Here is a 21,215-nt window from a genome sequence, read left to right as displayed (position 1 = left end):
TTAGTTAGCCGGCCTAGTCAATGGCCGGTTATTTCCTGATCCTGGGCAGGACACTTAACGCTAATCCCATTGCCATTCGCCGTTTCAGCCACTTGAGGCTGCGGAGGACAACCGCAAAGCCCCACTGATTGATTTGTTTAATGCAGCCGCATCCGGGCGATAGAAGAGTATCCGAGAAGCCGTTGGACAACTTAATTTCATTAGCGCGTATTTAAGTGAGGGCATAAACTTGCCGGGCGGCAATTACAACGGATTTGGGCAGGACAGGCCCTCTTGGCCGTAACCCACTTAATTGAACAGCGGGCGGTGGCGGCACTCCATCCACTCCATCCGAGTCCACGATGCTGTTGTCCCTGTGATTCCCATTGCGTGACATACCCTCCGAGTGCCGCAGGACGACGAGGACAGCGACATTGCTCAGCGGCAGCCACGGCGTCGCTGTGGCCAGGATTGGGCAGCTTCCACGGCTGACCAGCACTGGCGTAGGCCCGAGGATCTGCCTGTGGCTCCGGCTCCTGCTCCTGCTTCTGCTCCTGCCCGCCGTCCAGCTCCAGGCCCACGATGCCCACCCCGCAGCAGGAGCAACCACGTCGGCACAGCAGGCTGGGCTACCCCGTGGCGCTCCTGGTGGCGGCCATGGCCCACACCACGCAACTCATCGTATTCCAGCCGCAGGACTTGACCGCCAGGACAACTCCACCGCAGCAACAGCAGCCACATCTGATGCAGAAGCCACAGAAACAACCGTCGAAACAGCAACAGCCACTTCCAAGGACGATGCTGAGCAGATGCTGCCACAGATTCCGTCGTATATCCGCACAACCGCCATGTTCTTCTGCATAGTCATCATGCTGCTGGGCGTGGTGGGCAACGTGATGGTGAGTCCCCTTCTTCTATGAAGAATTATAGGCAAAGGCATTTATAATTGAAATTAATTCACTTGGAAATAGCCCCGAGGGCGGGCAGGGTGGTTCACCCTTTTTATGTAAAGCTAATTTTGTATTATCTGAAAAATCCGTTATTGAAATATTGTCCCTCTTTTTACAATTAATATTTTAAAAGGTAAATAAAAATATATATTTTTTTAGAATCAGATACAGTTTTTTTACAATTTATAACTTTTTATTAAGTAAATAATCCATTAATAATCTACCTATTTTTACAACTTAGATCTTTAACTTGAGTGCATATATACATTTTGGCCAAATATCTAAAATCGATACACAATTTGATTTCCACTTCGAGTTTCACCGATGGATATATAAATTATAATAAAACAAAATAATTAAAAGTCCTTGAAAAATAATGTTGAAATCTAAGAATTTTATTCACTTTTTATTTATAACTCTTTATAATAATGGATATTTTCCTAATGTAGCTTCTTGCACCTTAACACTAAGCTTAAAGTCTACATAGAAACAGTCAACCAGCCTAAGCAGATTTTGTGGTTAACGAAACGTATTCAATTAAAATCTTTAAGAGTTACAAGAAATATGCTTACTTTGAGCGAATAGCATCAGGTGCTGGCGCGTAAATCCCCGGATTGTATGAGTGAAGAGCTCCTCGAGGCTGTCAAATTTCGGTAACTCACCTTTAATCCCCCGCAGGTGCCCATCGTGATTGTAAAGACGAAGGATATGCGCAACTCGACAAACATCTTCCTCACCAACCTGAGCATCGCCGACCTGCTGGTGCTGCTCGTCTGCACGCCCACCGTGCTCGTGGAGGTCAACACCCGCCCGGAGACCTGGGTCCTGGGGCACGAGATGTGTGAGTGGATCCGCTCCTGCCTGTCTGCCGGTCTGTTTATTTTCCCCAGCCTAATTAACTGCTTTCTCCCCAGGCAAGGCGGTGCCGTTCGTGGAGCTGACTGTGGCCCATGCCAGCGTGCTGACCATCTTGGCCATCTCGTTCGAGCGCTATTACGCAATCTGCGAGCCATTAAAGGCCGGCTACGTCTGCACCAAGGGGCGGGCCATCCTCATCTGCGTCCTGGCCTGGGGCATAGCTGCGCTCTTTACGAGGTAAGCGGTTCGGTTCCCACTCCCATCTGGGAATGGTGCACTGAACCCACCCACCGATTCCAGCTCCTTCTTTTTCTCAAATTTAATTAGACATTAGCGTTATTGTTTCGTATATCGTTCTTAGTTCGGTTGTTTCATTGCATGCTTTCTGGTGTTGGTAGTCCTGTATGGTATTATATGGTATTATCCTGGTTAGACCTAGTTTATGTCCTTTTCCATTTATTCATTTTGCCCGCTCATTAATTATAAGTGTCAATCGCCGTCATTTTAATGATTTGTGTTTTGTTTTTGGTTTCTCCGCATTTTTTTCCGATTTGTTTATTTTCCATTATATTTGGGGAATTTCTGGTCTTGGTGTTTGGCCTTTTGTGTGCCATTTACATGCTAAACTGCGACTGTCGCTCTATCTATTCTATTTCCATTCCCGCTATTTCTCCTCCTGCCCCATCCCCGCCCTCATATCATCATCATCGTGCCCACTGACATCCTTGGCCTCAAGTTCCGGACGGCTTTTGTCCGTTATCAGCGCCCTGTCATCTTTAATAAGCACCGATGTCCGCTATCATGGATTTCATTTCATTGACACTTTATTATTGTGCGCTGCGTCCGAAGACGACCGGCGACCCTTTTTAATTTTGCAAATCTTGCCACGTCCATAACAATGAAATAAACAGCACATTGTCGAGCCGGCCACTGACCCCTCGGTGGGAGAATTCAGCAGGGGTGGTGGGCTGGGTCATGGTTGGACTCGGGTCCGCAGGACACCCGCCTCCAGGCCGAGACCCATTAATTACGCTACACAAGAAGCCCAAGGCCGGCAAACATTTTAAAAACCCATCCAAACCGACGCGCCACACGACGCCCATGGGCGTAGCAATGAAGAAAAAAGAGGGTGGGGCAAATCGCTGACGCACGTCCAAAACGCCCGGATCATCGTCAGAAAAAATTCAGCCACCGCCTGTTGACTGTCATATCTTTCGGTCTAGCCGGGAGAATTTGGGCAGCAGGGGAACTGTTTAATCTGCGTGTCGGGTTACTCCAAATAAACGAACCTTAAACTTGTTTGTTTGCTGGAAATATTTACAAAGTCAAAAGAAAATGTATATCCTACCATCTGCTTAGTAATCTTTATGTAAAAAAGTGTAATCAAATTGATGATAAATGGAAAATGTGAGAGTTTATTTTAATGTGTTTTGTGATAGTTTTCAATGTTTAATTGTAATTTATAATTCAGTTTTTTATTTAAATCACCATATGTTTCAAAACGTTGTTTTAGTTTATTTTAAAAAGATGTATCATTTAAAATGTTATAGTCCTAATACATATTTACATACCATTTATTCAAATTCAAATAAACCATTATTTTATTCCTTAAAGTATGTAGTATATAAGTTTTTTATGTTTCTAGTGATTGGTAAAAAAAGTCTTTGAAATCTACAGGTAATCTAAAATCTCCACTATGAGTTTAAGTTACACGGCAGACCCGAAGAAATAAAAAACGCATAAACGCAATCGGGTCTTGAAAATCGGTTCCAAGACAGACGGGTTCATTAGAGACCTGAACTTCATCGCCGAATCGGTTGACCTTCCACTCATCGTCATTGGTTCATCGTCATCAACCACTGCCTCTCCTACTGCCTTCACTTCTTTCCTGCTCCTCTGGGCCTCTGTCCCAACTATCCACTTACCACTTTCCACCCGTATCCATTATCCATTATCCACTCCCCCGGTGACCCCGCCACCTGATTACGTTTCTCGTTTGCTTTCTCTCCCCCAACTGCGAATCCCCCGCCCGAGCAGCCCCATCCTGTGGGTGGCCGAGTACAAGCTGGCCGAGTACATTGATGGATCGTCGGTGGCCGTGTGCCTGACCCAGGCCATCACCGACTGGACGCTGGCCTTCTTCCTGATGACCATCTCCGTGTTCTTCGTGGTGCCGTTCGTGACCCTGGTGGTACTGTACGGCATCATCGCTAGGAACCTGGTCTCCAACCGGGCGGCCATGCTGCGCGCCCGTCCCACGAAGCCGGAACTCAGTCTGAAGGCCCGCAAGCAGGTGGTCCTGATGCTCGGCGCCGTCGTCCTGTCCTTCTTCGTCTGCTTGCTGCCCTTCCGCGTGCTCACCCTGTGGATCATCCTCAGCACGGACCAGACGCTCCACGATCTGGGCCTGGTGCGCTACTACAGCCTGCTCTACTTCTGCCGCATCATGCTGTACCTTAACTCGGCCATGAATCCGATCCTCTACAACCTGATGTCAACGAAGTTTCGAAGGGGTTTCAAGCGGCTCTGCCAGGATGCGGGGGCATTACTGCTCGACCTGGTGACCCTAGGCAGGCGGAAGGAGAACGCTTCGCGGGGCCGCAGTGGCACCCTGTCCCTGGGCATGGGCACCAACACGAACACGAACACCAACTCCTCGAATGCCACGGCAGCCACGAGCTCCAGCATCCTGTCGCGCAGCTCCAATCGCAGGTGCAGCGAGGACATCAGTCGCACCCGCCTGAAGATCGAGATGCAAATGCCGTGTGGCAGTGATCTGGAGGCCATGGCCATGCTGCAGCACTCCACTTTGGGCAGGGGAATGGCCAGGAGAGTGAGTGATAGCCGGCTCATGGCGATGGGGAACAAGCATCTGCGTCGCCACAAGCCTCAAATAAGTTTTGATGAGGAGGCTTTGCAGGGAAAAGAGCCAAGTGAAGGGCAAGTCCTGACAAAATGTAGGGAAATTCTCCCTAGAATCGAAGGAATAGTTAATCTGCCCGAAGAGGCGGGGCACTATAATCCCCCCCCAGCATGAAAAATCGCCTGTAACCCGTTTACACACTCGCTTCACTTGGCTGGAATGCTGATCCTGATTACTGGCAGCACACAAATCGCATCCTGAACGCCTTTGGCAGGCATAATCGATTTCAGTCAGCCGTTGACAGCTCCCGATTCGAAGTTGGGCCTTCGCCTTGGACATTTCCGTACAAAAAACAATCAATTTTTCGGGCTATTAAACTCGAATGAATGTGCCAAAGATAAATAACAGCAACGGCAGCCAAACAGCACTACAACTACCACTACTGGTCAGAGTTGTGGACGAGGAAGTGGATGTGGATGTGGATGTAGCTGTGGACAAGGACATGGATTGGGTGAGCCATTAAGCGGCGGGAGTGAGAGGAGGACTGGGAAATGGAAATGGCTTAATATGCGTTTGGGTAACCCATCAAGGCGGCGGATAAACATGATTTAGGTGTATTGAAATAGTTCCGTAAGCCGGGCCAAGGAAACCGGACAAAATGGCCGCCATTACACCGGATGTCCGAAAAAACTGTTGCCTACTTGGCGGCGGCTCAAATAAAAAGCTTAGCTCAACATGCACACAATGTTCACATGTAAACACAGCTGTACATACACCACACACACATAGCCATATATTAATATTTATATTTATACAAACATATTTATACCTATACATATACGTAATCTGCTTATAAATACAAGAAAACACACGCCCGCACACACACACTCGAGAAGAGCAAAGAGTTTGTAAGTAAATAAATTTTTTATGACATCTCATGACGGGTCTAAGGAATCGGCTTTTTTCAACATTATCCTTCTGCGAGCAGCAGTGTAATTCACATAGTTATAAGGAAATCGGACCAACGCCCCCGACCTCTGTAAATATAGCTTTATAATTTGTTTTCGTAGCCCCATGACGTAGATTTCGTTCGTTTTTGTACAGTAATAAGTAGCTAGAACCCACACCATCGTACGAGTATGATGAGTATGAGTATGAGCAGACGTTGCCGTTGCCGTTTCCGTTTCCGCTGTGTGATTAAGTTGAGTGCTTCGCCCCCGAAACTTTTCCAGTAGTTAGCCGTTGAGTAGCTTTTAAATATTTGTTTGTTTCCTGCTCGCAGCGCGTTAAAACTTTGCAGACCCTGCAGACACGGCCATTCCCTTTGTTTCGAACTAATACGAGTAATATGATTCTTGCAGTCCCATCATCGCCATATCCAGCTACAGTGTGGAGCCCTATGGCGACGGAACCGACGCCCCAGTCTGCACCACCGCCGCCGACGGCTTCTGGCCAATCCTCTACTTCGTGGGCAGCATCACGGTGTTCTTCTTCCTGCCCTTCGGCATCCTGTTGCTCCTGTACGCGGCCATTGCCTACAAGCTGCTGCGTCCGAACAACGCCTTCCATCGACCCACCTCCCCGCAGCCCCAGCAGCCGGCGGGTGGAGGCACTGGCTCCTCCCAGGTGCCCAGCTCCAAGGGCAGCAGCCACCAGCAGAGCAACGGGATGAGGAAGCACCGGAAGCAGGTCATCTTCATGCTCGTAGCCGTCGTGTCCAGCTTCTTCGTCTGCCTGCTGCCCTTCCGAGCCTTCACCCTGTGGGTGATCCTGGCCAGCGCCGACGATGTGCAGAGCCTGGGCATCGCCGGCTACTACAATCTGTTGTACTTCTCGCGCTTTATGCTCTACCTGAACTCGGCCATGAACCCGATCCTGTACAACCTGATGTCCTCCAAGTTCCGCAGCGGCTTCTGGCGGCTGCTGCTCACCTGCCTGGGCCAGCGGCCGCATCACCATCATCGCCACCACTACCACCAGAGGCAACATCCAGTGGCGAGCGGAAGTGGACGCACCGCGTCTCGGCGGCAGGAACAGGACGCCGAGGAGGGAGCCACGCTGGCGGGATCCGCCACGGCCCGGCATCCTCGTCGCACCCTCCGCCGCGAGGCCACCTTCCTGATCAACTCCATATCCACGTCCTCGGGCACGGATCGCACCACCTCCTCGTCCGCGTGGCGCAGCAACAGCCTGTCCATTTCCGGCCTGAGCGAACGCGAACGGGGCATCCTGGGAGCCGCCATCATTGGGACAACGGCTGCCACCGTTACCACGGCCTGCCTGCAGGAGCGCCGAGCCAGCAAGATCTGATGCCCACCCTCCGAACCCTCCGAATCCCCCAAATCCCCCACTGCCAGCAACCGTTCCAGTATTTCGTTAAATTCCAGCATCAAATAGTCATAGTTTTAGATGAAATTTTGTTGTAAAGACTGAAGTACCTCAGATGAAGTCAATAAACGCTAGAGAAGATGTTTTTGAAACCATTACAAGGGAGTTCGTATTTATATTTAAGAACCGTAGAAAAGGTAAGCGTTTAATAGTACACTAAAGGGTAACGCTGTGAGGTCTAACATTATTTGCACCAAAATGTATATTACTGTATGTTGAACTGTATTTTGATCATCACAATAACGAAAGGCACCACTCTTACGTAGACGTAATCATTAATGGTTTGAATTAGTTTCAAAATATATATATTTGTAAATGTTCATAATTAATTGTACTTTAGGCGCCTCAGGGGACCTTTTAAACACCGAAATGTTAAAGTTAGACGCTGAAATTATTGCAGATGCTTTAATAGACATTTGTCGCAAATATCCAAAGTTGAAAAAATTGTCCCTTCGAAACACTTACATTGCGGCCGATCTCTTACGTTTGCCACTTTAATTTTCATCACGATATTTGCACATAAACGGACCCTTTAATTTTCAAGACTATGAATGGAATGTGTTAATTAAGGCCGAGTACGATTTATATAAACTATCTGAAGACAGCAATTCAATAGAAGAATCTCTTGCAACCATAACTTTAAGTGAAGGCGCGAACATTAAGTTTGACAGATGCAAGGAAGAACTAGAGGGGCGGACATTGGCCAAATGGGACCATTGTCAAAGCTGCCCAACCTAAGTTGCTTGGTAATTCATAATAAATGGTGTAATGTAAAATGTCCCACTTCCCTTGCAACATTTCTTCGATCTATGGTCTCATTAGGATCATTTGCGTTAAAGTCTCTAATACTTAATGACTTATTTATAGGCCGACACGAGTCCGAAGAACTGTCGAAAATAAAATCACTTCAATTTCTGAAGTGCAACTTATCCGATTGCTATTCGATAGAGGTTTTAAGTTATTTAATTAACCTGCAAAAACTGGAAGTCAATGTAAATCAATCTCTTAATACTAAAACTTTAAGGTTAGTTTGCAATCTTTTATATACACTGGTCGGCATATGTATTTTGACAAAACAAAAGTTAAATATACTCATAATTTGAATTTACTTCTTGTATACTTTTGGCATCAATGGAAAGGTAATTTAAATACCGTTTGAATGATACAATACATTTCTTAACCCATTCAGTAGTTATTGAAAAGTACGAATTTGTGTAAATCTACTTTTAAATTTTTTTTTAAACTGTTTTCCTCGACTTGAAAATTTAAATTTTTTGATGCAAAAAGTTTCTTTAAACAAAAATATTAGTAACTGCAAAAAGAATTTTTCAAAAATCATTTTGCTTATATTTTTTATGATTTTTTGAAAATGTTTAAATACATGAATTTGAGCCATATTTTTCTTTTTTCAAACAAATTTTTTCCGACATTGTCACCTTCAAAAAATCATAAAAAATATAAGCAAAATGATTTTTGAAAAATTCTTTTTGCAGTTACTATTATTTTTGTTTGAAGAAACTTATGCATCAAGTTCTTGTGAGTTCTTGGTTTAATCCCCATATTTTGGGACTCCTTGCCCACCTAAATAACGTAAAAGAGCTCCAGATTTCAGGGGACCCTAATAATAAAATCCTAGGGTCACTTTTTAATGCTTTTGCCACTAGCAAAATAAGTATAATCTGAGAATCGGCATTCAATATTTAGAATACATAGAAAGGTTTAAATTAATCTCGAACGTGTCAGATATCGAAAATTAGGCAATGTAATCAAAGTATACGAGTTGAATAATTACGCGTGGACAAGGAACCTTATATTTACTGTTTATAAAAGTGGTGGCGAAGAATGTCATTCAGTGTTTAAAACTTCTAATGATCGACTTTTACCTTTTGAGGTTTCCCAAAAAGAGATTACTGAAAGAATTAGATGTCAAGTTTTCTAACATAAAAAATACACCTTTCTTGTATGATCTAAGAATTTAAAGTTGAAGTATCTTATCAAGTTTAAGAAGACTAGATACTCCAATTATTTGTTATAAAAAAATCCGAGAAATATCGCAAACTAAAAGGCAATTGTGCTTGCAGGAGCGAACATGGTCATTAATTTAAGCTGAAAAGAATAAATCCAGATAAGATAGATTTTTTAATCAAAAGCTATGTGAAGTTAAATTGGAATTAGGCGAAGGAGGAGCAGTGGCTTTAAACTTTTTAAGCGATGTTGACACCGTTTTAAAACTTATAAGAGATCCAACACCCCAGGAGAAACTAACTGTTATTAAAAAAACATTCTTTCAAGACATCATGTAATTATGACAATGACGCACACTAGCGACCTTAAAAAATGGTCTTCTTGCAGATTAAAATCATTAATCCGGGATACTTGAACGTCTCTTATTTATACAAATCTTGAGGGTACAGATTCCGACGACAGCATTTGATGTCTGTTTATGCAAAAATAAAGTAAATATAACTAAGAAAATGTAATATCTCGTTTAAACTTATTTCTATCGTTCTTTCTAGATTAAATGCTTTTCGAATCTTTTATATCAGAACAAATCAAAAACAAATTTCAGCAGCACAAAACAGCCCACCCTACTTTAAGTGTATGCCAAGTGTGTTTAGGTGTGTGCGAGTTCGTTCCGGCCTTCACTTAGGTCTTTGGAATCTGTCCAGAATCGCGGAATAAAACAAATCTTTTATAGGCATTGGTACAGATTGATTTTATTAGACTTAAGCAAAATTAAGATTCAAATTCGGGCGACAGTGAAAACCGAAACTAATGTGTATACTTGTGTCCTTGATCCCAAACCTTTCAATTTAGATACGCTCACGCGATAATTTTTATTAAATTTCATTGCTATGTCGTCGTTATTACACTAATTATGTGCCTAAACAAATCCCTTGCGTCACACGAAAATACAAACACACAATCGCTCGATGTTAATTCTAAAAATGTTCGTTCGGTTTTGGGTTCCTTTCGATTTACATAAAATTTCAATATGACAGAGACAAGTGGCGAGCACGTTCGCTAGAGATAATATGTTTAGAAAATTGTATTTGTAATTTAAACACATACATATGTATACATAGTGGTAAGTAGTAGCTGACACAGTACAAGTATAATTGCTCTTGCCGTCGCCTTTGCTCAATTATAGTTTAGTTAATAGTACATATTGGTTTCGGTATCGTTTCGCGCTGCTGTTTTGATAGGTAACTTCTTACTGTAGGTTAGAGTTATATTAAGTTAATTGCTACACCGAATTTGCTTGCTTTGCACTACTTAAGAACAGAACTGCTGAAATCAGAAAGACGGTTAGTATCAGGATTGATGTCCTGGTTGTGTGTATGCGTGGGGGGATGTCTGAAGTCTGGATCTGGTTGGCTACATACCTAATACATATTTGCTTAAAGTGTGTATCGAATTGGATCACGGCTAGGATCATACAAACGCACTACTCGTCATTCCTCATCATTATTGTTATTACAGAATTAGTTTTTATAATTACGATTTCGTGGATCCGCCATCGTTTTCGCATCTGTTTTATTATTATTGTGTGGTTTCCGTTTTAATTTATTATATTTAAATTTTGTTTAATTGTATAATAAAATAATGATTCACAATCAGAGTTATTCAGCAGCAACCGGATTTGGTGTTTTCCACTGGACGTCCTTGATCGATTTTCACTTTGCTAGCGTTGTCGGTGGCGCTGGACGGCGGCCCGACGCGATTCTTGATCTCGGCCGCCATCGTCATGAAGGCCTGCTCCACGTTGGTGGCGCTCTTGGCCGAAGTTTCAAGGAATGGAATGCCTAACTGGGCGGCGTACTCCTGCGGATTCGGAAACAAAGAGCCAGTTGAGTATATACCTATGAATCCCCGGATAAACCGAGCATTATACGCACCGCAGCTGTGGTGTGATCGACGACCTTCTTGGTGGTTAAGTCGCTCTTGTTGCCCACCAGCAACTTGTTGACATTCTCGCAGGCGTACCGCTCGATCTCCTCCAGCCACTGCTTCACATTGTTGAAGGACTCCTGGTCCGTGCAATCGTAAACGACGATGATGCCATGGGCGCCTCTATAATATGACGACGTGATGGTGCGGAAGCGCTCCTGGCCAGCAGTATCCCACTGTAAATAGTCGAATTAGCCTTGGACTGAATTAGCTCCGCCCTCTTTATGCTTACGATTTGCAGTTTAATGGTCTTTCCGTCGAGTTCTATGGTCCTGATTTTCTGCAAGACAAAGAGTTTATGAGTCAGGCACAAAGTGTATTCACTACGTTCTGGCTAGCTTACGAAATCTACTCCGATCGTGCTGATATAGCTCTCTGTATATGTGTCATCGGCAAATCGCAGCAGAAGACAGGACTTTCCAACGCCCGAGTCTCCAATGAGCAGCAGTTTGAAGAGATAGTCACTGGCGAGAAGGTAATAATGGGTCAATTAAGATTGTCATATTATATCTAAGAAGGAGATAAGCAAGATACAAGGTTCAACATTTCAGTGGAGATAGGCCAAATTTGGGAGGAAATAGTTGCGATGGATTTTTCAAGAGATATTTTTAAGTAAACTAATGCCTGATCAATACACAAAATCTGAAAAAGTTCAAGGAGGGCATGGTTTAGTCTGTTCGGAGAGTAAAATATGCATGGAACCGGTTTGCTATAGGCTTTATCTTATCGCGCTATGTCCCACATCAACCCCCAATTTCTGGGCGATGTGTGATAATGTTACAATCTTCTACAGAATAGAATATAGAAGGATAGTTTCTAGACTGTGCGAATCAAGATCGGTTTAGATTTAATTGGCCTAAAGTGAGAGAAAGCAATTATGTGGAACTGGAATGGCCTTTGATTACGTAGCACTGCGCTGGGGGTGGGAAACGCTCTCCACGCAGGTGACTCATCCGCCCGCCCTGCGATTTGGCTCGTCAACTGGGATCTGACTATATAAATGGCCGATTCCGAGTCGGGGAGCAACAATTAACGCGATTTTCGCTGGCGAACAGCGTTTCCTATCTCCCCGCCCCTGTGAATGTATTTTCTTTCAAATCTCAGCTGAAACACAGAGTTTCGATACTGGTTTCTGGTTTGGGGCGGTTGTTATGTCCCAATCTATTCTCTGTTTTTAGCGAATCGTCTGTTTTTTGGAGTTGCCAACAAGGGGAAGCGAAATGAAGGGAGTGGGGCTGCTCGATGATGAATGGAATGAAACGTAGCAGAAATGACGTCGCAGAAAAAATAAAAGAAACTATTATCGAAGGCCAGGGGCGAGAAGGTGTATTCCGATTCGTGGAAAATCAGTCACCAAGTACTTTAACTCCACTTTACTGCGCATAACGGTGTGTGACGACTTACTATTCCGGATTCACAGATGACATTTTCTGGCTTTTTCACAGATTATATATTTGCCACGAACAAATATTCGATTTCTGGGCCTGGACTGGCTGATGTTTTGACCGCTTTTACTCGACTGGCGCGCTCCGAATTACTGGAAAACGACTCGCACTCGGTTCGTGTTGTGTTTTGCAACTCGCTTTTGTATTTATTGCAGCGAATTTAAATGGGAAATACGTTTATTTCCAAAAATTCGACGGTCGAAAACGGGAACAATGGCGACTGAAAAAATGACGAAGTGGCATTGGCAGTGTTACCAGATCGCGCGATGGCTTTCCCCGACCAGGGCTGCACACCCACTTGCGACCGGAGGTGAGTGGGCGGAACCAGAGAAAAATATTATCGCCTTCCGTGACCCCGGCCCCGAGCCAAGACCCAAGACACCCCAGATAAAACAAGAATGGATGGGTAGCTTTTGCATACAATCTCTTATGGTACATCATTTGTTTCTAAACACGGCCTTTAACATTTGAGTGTTTGCATAGAGAACACATTACAGATAATAATAATAATACGCGTAATAGTATATGAAAGAAGATTCGATAAGCGGGTATAACGCCTGGGGGAATGCATCTGGCGGATCCGGGCTGTGAGTTGGACCTCTACTCCAGCGAGTTGAGCGTGAGCAGCTGCTTGAGCACCTTCGTCTGCGAGGTCTCCCGGATCTCGCCCGCCAGGAACATCTCGTCCACCACGCTGTACACCTTGTAGAAGTTGAACACCAGGTCCAGCTCGCACACGTTATGGAAGTATTCGTTCAGCACCTCCACGAAGTTGTGGATGGCCTCCAGATAGCATAGATTGTTGTCGTTCACGTCCACGCAGATGCAGAAGTAGAGGCCCGCATAGCGTCGGTAGACGATCTTGAAATTGCGGAACTGGGGGGAGGACAATGGTTAGATGGGGGTTCCGATGGGACACATGGACTCAAACCCACCTCCACGAAGTTGGTGTGCTTGGCGTCGCGCACTGTGACCACGGCATGCACCTCCTCTATCAGTTTCTGTTTCTCGTCGTCATCGAAGTTCATGTACCACTTGGCCAGGCGAGTCTTTCCAGCTCGGTTTTGTATGAGTATGAAGCGTATCTTCGGGGAATAAAGGATTTAATAGGGGGTATTAACTGGTATCCCCCTTAATACTCACCATTTTTAAGGGGTCTGCTCAGGCAGCTGCTCGGATATTTACAATTTAATTTTATTTCGACGGGGGCGAAAAACTGATTATGAGCAAATTGTGTATCACCAAGACCAGGGCTGCCACTTCTCTTCCGGAACAGCTGACACTTACGCTGAGGCTATCTCGCTTTTTTACTGACACTTACGGTGGCTTACGTGCCGACTTACGTCGTACGTACTTACGTGAAATAAATCATCCGCACCGAAACATAAAAACGACACTCGAAACTAGTCATTTACCAAAAATGTTGGCCTCGCGCTTAAGTCTCCTGCTGCCCCGCGCGTCCTGGCTGCGCGGCTGCTCCACGACGACGGTGGGCCGGCAGCAGCAGCGGCAGGTGCCCACGGAGTCCGCCGTGCACGATCCCCTCCAGGCACAAGCCCTCAAGGAGCAGTGCATCCTGGTGGACGCCAACGACCAGGCCATCGGCGCAGCCTCCAAGGCGGACTGCCACCGAGTGCACCCAGAGACGAAGGATGTGAAACTGCACCGAGCCTTCAGCGTTTTTCTCTTCAACTCCCAGGGCGAGATGCTGGTGCAGAAGCGATCGTCTCACAAGGTGAAATCATAGGGAAATCCCCTCTTTACGTGGTCTAAAATAAGCTGCATCCGTAGATAACCTTTCCGAACACCTACACCAACGCCTGCTGCAGCCATCCGCTCCACGAGATCGAGCAGGAGCGCCAGGAGAGCGATGCCCTCGGGATAAGACTGGCTGCCCAGCGGCGGCTCAACTACGAGCTGGGCATTCCCACGGAGGAGCTACAGCCGCAGGACTTCCGCTACCTGACCCGCATCCACTACGCGGACACGGGCGACGGAGTGTGGGGCGAGCACGAGATCGACTACATCCTGTTCCTGCAAAAGGACGTGACCCTGCGGCCAAACAGCAACGAGGTCAGCGAGGTGCGCTACCTCAGGCGCGACAAGATCGACGAGGCGGTGGCCAAGTTCAGTGCCCCGCTGACACCCTGGTTCTCCCTAATACTGCAGCACCGTCTGAAGCTCTGGTGGGACAATTTGCATCAGCTGGAGCAGTTCGAGGACTTGAGCAACATCCAGCGCTTTTAACTGTGCTAACCAACCAAAAATACACGTAATGACGTATCAAAGCAGCCTTTTGTTCGTTTGGGTTTCAAATTCGCTTTATTCAAATGGAAAATAGTGTGTTGTTGTGTGCGGACAATGGGCACAAAGCGGATTTTATGCAACCTCCGCGGGTCGATCAGTTCAGTACAACGCTTTTGTATATGTAAATATAACAAAATATAGTGTGTATAGGCGCACGGTATTCAATATGTTTCATAGCCTAACTAATGTGTTTGTATGTTGAATATCATATAAATATTTAGCTTTTAAAATGATCACATTACGTTTCCCATAATCATCATCATCATCATCATCGTCATCGTCGCAACAAGAATAAATATTTACAAAAATACGACTACGGCTAACAGAGACACGAACTAAAATTAATGAGTCTAGCCTAAAGACAGAAGAAACAAACAGAAGACAAGCTGCAGCACTTAACATCTATATCTTTCGCTTCGGAAGCGAGTTCGAAGCGCGCGCTTCGAGGCGTGAAGCACCGACCCAGAGCTAGTCCGGAGTCGACGTTCACGAGGCACCACCTTGGCACCGTTTCTCAATAATAGTAAATAAAGCAATTGCTCGGGAAATTCCAACAACTTACAACTAAACCCTGCAAACTTCGATCGATAGTTTGCACCTTTACGGCAAGGGGTTGATTATATAGTTCTATACGTATACGTACTTTTCGCATGCAATGGGGGTCGTATTTGTGGGTGTGTGTATGTGTGGGGATCAGGATGAGCGCTTCATCCCGAATTCGATTAGTGGTTAAGGCACATAGGTATGAGTCTATCGTGAATCTCAGGCTCGTTCAATCTATAGAGTTACGGTTGTAAAGCTGCTGGTTGGCACACTTTGTCGTTCAGTTCCATGGGGCTCCGTTTAGTTCTCTAGGACAAGCCGAACAATTTAAGGGCGTTGAAGGCGGTGGCCAGGGCCACCTCATCGGGGGTTTTCTTCATGAAGGCGGCTATCATCTCTACGATGGCGGGCAGACTGCAGGGCTCGTTGCGTTGGAAGGTACAATATCTGGAAAATACTTGAAACCATAAGATAATCGTACTTATATTGGCTGTTGTATGCCTCCCACCTGTGTAAGTACAACAAAGAGCGTTCGGTGATGCCAGTCTTCACGTGTTGCGGCAGCTTGGAAGCCCTTGTATTCGGGTACATGAACGGAGCATCCGTCTCCACCAGCAGTCTGTCCAGCGGCAAAGTGCCGTCTTCCAGCAGTCGGCGAACGCCAGTGTCCGATTTGTCCTTGCACAGGTAGCCCGTCAGGCTGATGTAGAACCTGCGCTCTAGGTACTTCAGAGCCTCCTCGGCAGTGCCCATAAAACCTCTGACGATCACAGGCGGCAGATTCTCGAATCTGCAGGAGGAACACATTAGAAGCTTTGTAAACCATGTCTACGGCTCGTACTTGTCGAGTATTTCGAGTAGATCGTGCTGAGCCGACCGCTCGTGGATCAGCAGAGGTTTGTTCAGCCGGATGGCCAGGTGCAGCTGCTTGGCGAAGATCTGCTTCTGGGCGTCCGGTTCCGAGAAGTCCCGCTGGTAGTCCAGGCCGCAGGGCCCGATCGCCACGCACTCCTGCGCCTGGGCAATGTGCTCCAGGTCGAACCATGTGGCCGGCTCCTCCACGATGGACTTGGAGTCATGGGGATGAATGCCAGCAGTTGAGTAGATTATGTCGGGATAGATGCGCGAAAGGCGCAGCGCTTCCTTGCTCGATTTGACCGAAGTGCCGTGAACCATGAGTTTCTGAACACCTGAAACGATTTAGCGGGAGAAAGTTAGTGCACCTTGCACTGTGCCACACAAAGAAGGGAAAAGGCTGGCTTCTGCTAGCCGACTGCTAAGTACCCTCTTCAGTTCGGTTTTTATACATGCTATTAAAAATGAATTTATAAAATCTCATTAACCGACTAACTCTACTTCTACAAAAATTAATTACAATACGTATATTAACATTTCTTCAGACTGATTCAGTAGATTGTTGTTCCTATGGATATTATGTAGGCGATATGGTCGTCAAAACCCGTTCCATCTTGGGCAGAGATAGCTCTTTAACTCAGATACCAACAGTTGATGTTGATCAACATTTAAAGAAAAGGAGAGTCTCTTTTCCTAGACTTCCCAACTCCCCACCTAATTCATAGTACCCTCTGCAAGGGTATGTCAAAACATATGCCTAGGCAGCACACTTGTTGCTCACTTATCGCCTGACCTTCTGGCTGTCTGGGGTGTTTTCGCAGCCTCGCCCCAAAACGAAGACACTGCCCGGGGCCCATTAATAATGCGCATATAGTATCTGCAGCACGAACCTGCGTCTCTGGCTCTCTGCACCACGGAATCCAGATCACGGCTATACTTTTTGTTGGTCAAATTGGCACCCACGTCAATGACAATCAGGTTCTCGAAGCAGTGCTTCATGTCCAGGTCCAGCTGGTCCTCTAGCAGCGGGGCCACTGGGGCCACCTCCTCCTGGGTCGTCTGCTGTTTGGGGTCCATGTTCTGGATCTTTGGAATCTATTATCGACGGAAATAGCTTATGACGCAGGCGATGGGCTGCTTCTGGCTGCGACTGTGTGCGTGGGTAATTCAATTAGCTTTCGAGGGGCAAGGAAACGCGACGGCGGTGAAAACCGTGAAAAATGTATCAACTGAATTTATTGCAATTTGGAGGAGTTGACCAATTGGGCACTTAACGGTCTAAAAATTGATAAATATTAAACTAAAAAACAATCCCGACACGAACTACGACGACTGCTGGCTAGTGTGTTATCGATAGACGATAGCAATCGATACACTGTATTTTGGCCAGCTGTTCAAACCGATTAAGTGGGCACCTTGAGTAAGAACTAGTTCAAAACCGAGCTCATCGATAAGTCCGTGAGAACCCTCTCCTAAAAAGTAAACAAACAAAAACCCGGGCTTAATTGTATCCTATCGGTATGTTTTAAGGAGTAAGTACCGTCGACTTATTAGATTGTCCAGGACTTTAGGTGCCAAGAAATTTTACAGGTAACAAAGCTGTTTGAGAGATCAACAGACGCGATCTTGGGTCCTCCAATCATTAAATTTGTATCTTGGATGTAGAAGGTGCGATCGTCACGGTAATTTACTTACCTCGTTACGAAGTTCTTTTGAGTTACAATAGACGGTTTTGTAGCAAACATCAATAACTCAAGTTTGCACGAAAATCGTGAAAAAATTAGCCTTCATGGACCGCGATTTCTTAAGAATTTAGGTCCAAAAGTAACAAGGCGTGTTTTGCTATACAAACAAAGTAGCCTTTTCTACGATTTTAAGTTTAAATAATAATTTTAAGTTAAAAGTATAAGCATTTAAAAAAATTTTAAAAAATGTAATTGTTTTTATTGCAGGCCAGTCCCAACAACCGCGAATTTCGTGACCTGTCGATGGTCAGGGATTCTTTAAAACTGGCATGATTATGGGTATTCAACTTGTAATGTGAATTTAAAAAATCAGCCGCGTATTTTAATATTGATTTTATTGATCAATACCTATCTACATTCCAATAAAAAATCGCAATATTATTTTAACATGTTATGAATTAACTAGTTAATAATTGAATAGACAGTAGTACCGCTGACATACGCTAGGTGGCGCCACCCGTTAGGACCTGCGCCAAAAGATATGCCATGTAATTTTATTTTAAAATTGGTCAACAGTTTAAAGCAGGGACCGTAATCATGAGTTTTATTTATTATTTTAATTATTTATAATTTTATTTGAAATAAAAGAAGATACGCTTTAGTCAAGTGACAAGTAGCTAGATCGACTAGGCTGGTGATCCTGATTAAAAATATATAATTTATATGGTCGGAAACGCTTCAATCTATCTGTTGCATACTTTCCGATGTATCAGTATACCCTTTTACTCTACGAGTAACGGGTATAAACACGATAACGCTCGCTATGCGTTACACACGCACCCTAAAAATGCAATTTGCTTTTTCTCAGCCAAATTTTGTATTGTAAATGCCATGAAGTATGAAACAGATTATGGTGGTTATTCATTATTTTGTTAAAGCATCTGCAAGTTTTTGTTTTCATGACATTTCCCTTGGCTTTGATTATAAATAGGTGCAACTGGGCTAACATGTTAAACAGTTTAATAGTTCTTGCGGAGTAAGCTACTTTCATACCTTCGCCAACAGGATTGATAGTGAGCTCATACATTTGAAAATTCGTGGGAGTTTGTATGCAATATGGGACCGAATTGGCAACATCTTCCGAACTCAGCATGGGCATGACGGAGTTTCATTCCACAGAGCCCTTCTCGAAAAATTTCGTACCCACACGCCGTGGTTGAAAGGGGAATCTTTAAAAATAAACTGTATACTTTATGAAACTTGTACCCACTGTTATTTAGTTTTTGGTGCCCTTTTTAATACATTTTTGGCGCAGGACCTCGGTAAAAGCTGCAATCGCGTGCTTGTATGGTGCAAACATGTTAAGGTTTAATCCCTCCAGCATGGGCACTTGGTACCACACGACCATCGAATACCTTGCGGTTCTGCAGGGATTTAATCATCTGCCGGGTGCACAACCATCTCATTGGTGTTCAGAATTGCCCGCAAGTCATCACCACTTCCTTCCTCCGTAATGTTGGTATTTCGAACTTTTTCGGCTTTGTGATAAGGACATCGACACCTACCAAAAAACGATCGATCCAAGCGAAGTTCTCTATAAGCTGTTGCTCATCGCTGCCATCACAAGGGCGCCTGTGGAAACGAGCAGCCAGATCTTTTCGATAAATAACCATGTCCTTATAACAATGATCTCATCCACATTCAAGGTAATTGACCACCTACAGTGCCACACTTGAACTCAATTTACAGTAGAGCTTATTGGCAGCTCTATACGTTTATGCAAGCATTTTAAATAAAATTTAATTAATAGCTATGAATTTATTTAGCTCTTGCTCAAGAGTAACGCTATGTCAAATAAAGCAAGGTCGGGCCGAAGGTCTTTAGCTTTCAGGGCGCCTTCTTTTTCAAACATTAATATTAGTATTATATACTAGCTTTAATTTGTTAAAATAAAAAAAAAATAAAGCGATTCATTAACAAGTTGACTTGAAATAGTTTCAGTAGAATCGAATATTGTTGGCGCCAAGTTTAAATAAAGGTTAAGGACAGCTACTTACAAGTAGCATAGTCATTAGTCAAAAGTTCAATTTATTTTCTTTAATTGCACACCAATTGACACGTTATCTTCTTTATTTGATTAGTTACAAGTGCGAACTTGGCAACCTTATCGAAGGGGCACTTCAAAAGCTCTCCCCAACAGGCTTGATAATGAGCTCGTGTATCTGGACATTTGGCGGCGTCTGGATGCAGTAGGATACTGCATCTGCCACGTCCGACGATCGTAGCATGGGCATGCCATTGGGCTGCTCCCAAGAGCCGGCTTCGAAGATTTCCGTGTCCACCACGCCGGGACTGACGCTCTGAAATCGGAAAGGTGGGGATATATTACCAAGCAAGCCTATTTGGCCAGTCTTACTCACCGTAATCTTGGTCTTGGTGCCCTTTTTGTTGAACTCCTGTCGCAGGATCTCGGTTAGGGCGGTGATCGCGTGCTTGGAGGGCGCATACATATTTAGGCTGAAGTCCTCCACGGCAGGCACCTGGTGACCCACCACACTGTTGATGATCACCACATGACCGTCGTTCACCTTGCGGCGCTGCAGCGACAGAAACATCTGCCGGGTGCACCAGGTCACCCCCAGTACGTTGACATCCAGAATGGCCCGCACATCGGCCGAGTTTCCCTCATCCGTGATGTTGATTTTACGCACTATCCCGGCATTGTTGACAAGGACATCGGCTCCTCCCAGGGTTCGGTCGATCCAGGCGAAGGTATCCTTGACCTGTTGCTCGTTGCTGACGTCACAAGGACGGGTGTGGAACCGGGCAGCCTGATCGGCCGGCAAGGAGGACTTAATCTTTTGGAGAACATTCTCTCGGCGGGCCAAGCCCACTACCACCATTCCCTTGGCCACGAGATCCCGGCAGCAGGCTTCTCCGATCCCAGCACTGGCTCCTGTGACGACGGCAACGCGATTTGTCCAGCTATTCATGGCAAGTCCGTTCTGTTCGCTTTCCTATGAGAAACTGGTTCGAATACAATGCAATTGCTAGCCCACATCGATTTAAATCAAGGGTTATCAGTGTGTTGAGCTTTTTGAGATAAGTTTAAACAAAGATAACCGTTGAAGCTATAATAAGAGGGGTTTTTGATAAGCTGAGTCTAGAGGATACTTTGTTGCAAAGTTCGAGCTAAAAGAAGAGCTATTTCATAACGTGAAAGATATTTCCAGAACTCTTCCGAAAACCATAATTATTATCATGCGCGGATTCATTGAGGGTGGGGTGGTGTAAATAGGGAATAGCTCCCCCCACTCGGTTGAGAAGGATATGTAATGTGCATTTCTTTCCAAATTGTTGATTTCTACTCGACACATTTTTATATCACCCC

The 21,215-nt window shown here is 45.1% G+C and overlaps 7 protein-coding genes and 1 pseudogene across 7 annotated transcripts; 3 read left to right on the top strand and 5 right to left on the bottom strand.

Moving 5' to 3' along the window:
* The first annotated feature begins 460 nt into the window (after positions 1-460).
* Positions 461-5,069, top strand: LOC119560832 (growth hormone secretagogue receptor type 1). Its single transcript, XM_037874479.1, has 4 exons — positions 461-878; positions 1,608-1,770; positions 1,844-2,024; positions 3,825-5,069. Exons 1-4 carry the CDS (start codon positions 789-791, stop codon positions 4,822-4,824), a joined length of 1,434 nt encoding a protein of 477 aa, XP_037730407.1. The 5' UTR covers positions 461-788; the 3' UTR covers positions 4,825-5,069.
* Positions 5,033-6,960, top strand: LOC119560215 (pyrokinin-1 receptor-like). The gene is made up of 3 exons (XM_037873574.1): positions 5,033-5,161; positions 5,765-5,802; positions 6,012-6,960. The coding sequence occupies exons 1-3, from the start codon at positions 5,033-5,035 to the stop codon at positions 6,958-6,960; spliced, it is 1,116 nt and encodes a 371-aa protein (XP_037729502.1).
* Positions 6,961-9,733: 2,773 nt separating this feature from the next.
* On the bottom strand, positions 9,734-12,683 carry LOC119559803 (ras-related protein Rab-1A). The gene is made up of 5 exons (XM_037872885.1): positions 12,394-12,683; positions 11,333-11,453; positions 11,222-11,269; positions 10,938-11,165; positions 9,734-10,863 (listed from the first exon to the last, which is right to left on the bottom strand). Exons 1-5 carry the CDS (start codon positions 12,414-12,416, stop codon positions 10,666-10,668), a joined length of 618 nt encoding a protein of 205 aa, XP_037728813.1. The 5' UTR covers positions 12,417-12,683; the 3' UTR covers positions 9,734-10,665.
* A 156-nt stretch (positions 12,684-12,839) lies between these two features.
* LOC119559804 (AP-2 complex subunit sigma) lies at positions 12,840-13,731 on the bottom strand. Its single transcript, XM_037872887.1, has 3 exons — positions 13,578-13,731; positions 13,370-13,519; positions 12,840-13,310 (listed from the first exon to the last, which is right to left on the bottom strand). The coding sequence occupies exons 1-3, from the start codon at positions 13,578-13,580 to the stop codon at positions 13,035-13,037; spliced, it is 429 nt and encodes a 142-aa protein (XP_037728815.1). The 5' UTR covers positions 13,581-13,731; the 3' UTR covers positions 12,840-13,034.
* Positions 13,732-13,789: 58 nt separating this feature from the next.
* On the top strand, positions 13,790-14,722 carry LOC119559805 (isopentenyl-diphosphate Delta-isomerase 1). Its single transcript, XM_037872888.1, has 2 exons — positions 13,790-14,169; positions 14,226-14,722. The coding sequence occupies exons 1-2, from the start codon at positions 13,855-13,857 to the stop codon at positions 14,679-14,681; spliced, it is 771 nt and encodes a 256-aa protein (XP_037728816.1). The 5' UTR covers positions 13,790-13,854; the 3' UTR covers positions 14,682-14,722.
* Positions 14,723-14,741: 19 nt separating this feature from the next.
* Positions 14,742-17,506, bottom strand: LOC119559802 (3'-5' ssDNA/RNA exonuclease TatD). Its single transcript, XM_037872884.1, has 4 exons — positions 17,030-17,506; positions 16,126-16,474; positions 15,793-16,074; positions 14,742-15,731 (listed from the first exon to the last, which is right to left on the bottom strand). The coding sequence occupies exons 1-4, from the start codon at positions 17,214-17,216 to the stop codon at positions 15,593-15,595; spliced, it is 957 nt and encodes a 318-aa protein (XP_037728812.1). The 5' UTR covers positions 17,217-17,506; the 3' UTR covers positions 14,742-15,592.
* Positions 17,507-18,327: 821 nt separating this feature from the next.
* On the bottom strand, positions 18,328-19,497 carry LOC119560214 (annotated as a pseudogene).
* A 418-nt stretch (positions 19,498-19,915) lies between these two features.
* Positions 19,916-20,858, bottom strand: LOC119560123 (farnesol dehydrogenase-like). The gene is made up of 2 exons (XM_037873473.1): positions 20,245-20,858; positions 19,916-20,184 (listed from the first exon to the last, which is right to left on the bottom strand). The coding sequence occupies exons 1-2, from the start codon at positions 20,815-20,817 to the stop codon at positions 20,005-20,007; spliced, it is 753 nt and encodes a 250-aa protein (XP_037729401.1). The 5' UTR covers positions 20,818-20,858; the 3' UTR covers positions 19,916-20,004.
* Between the last annotated feature and the right edge of the window lie 357 nt (positions 20,859-21,215).

This window comes from Drosophila subpulchrella, unplaced genomic scaffold, assembly GCF_014743375.2.
Source record: "Drosophila subpulchrella strain 33 F10 #4 breed RU33 unplaced genomic scaffold, RU_Dsub_v1.1 Primary Assembly Seq354, whole genome shotgun sequence".
In the NCBI taxonomy this organism is placed as follows: Eukaryota; Metazoa; Arthropoda; class Insecta; order Diptera; family Drosophilidae; genus Drosophila; species Drosophila subpulchrella.
The sequence above is the reverse complement of the archived record's forward strand: the minus strand, read 5'-3'. Positions and strand labels throughout refer to the sequence as shown.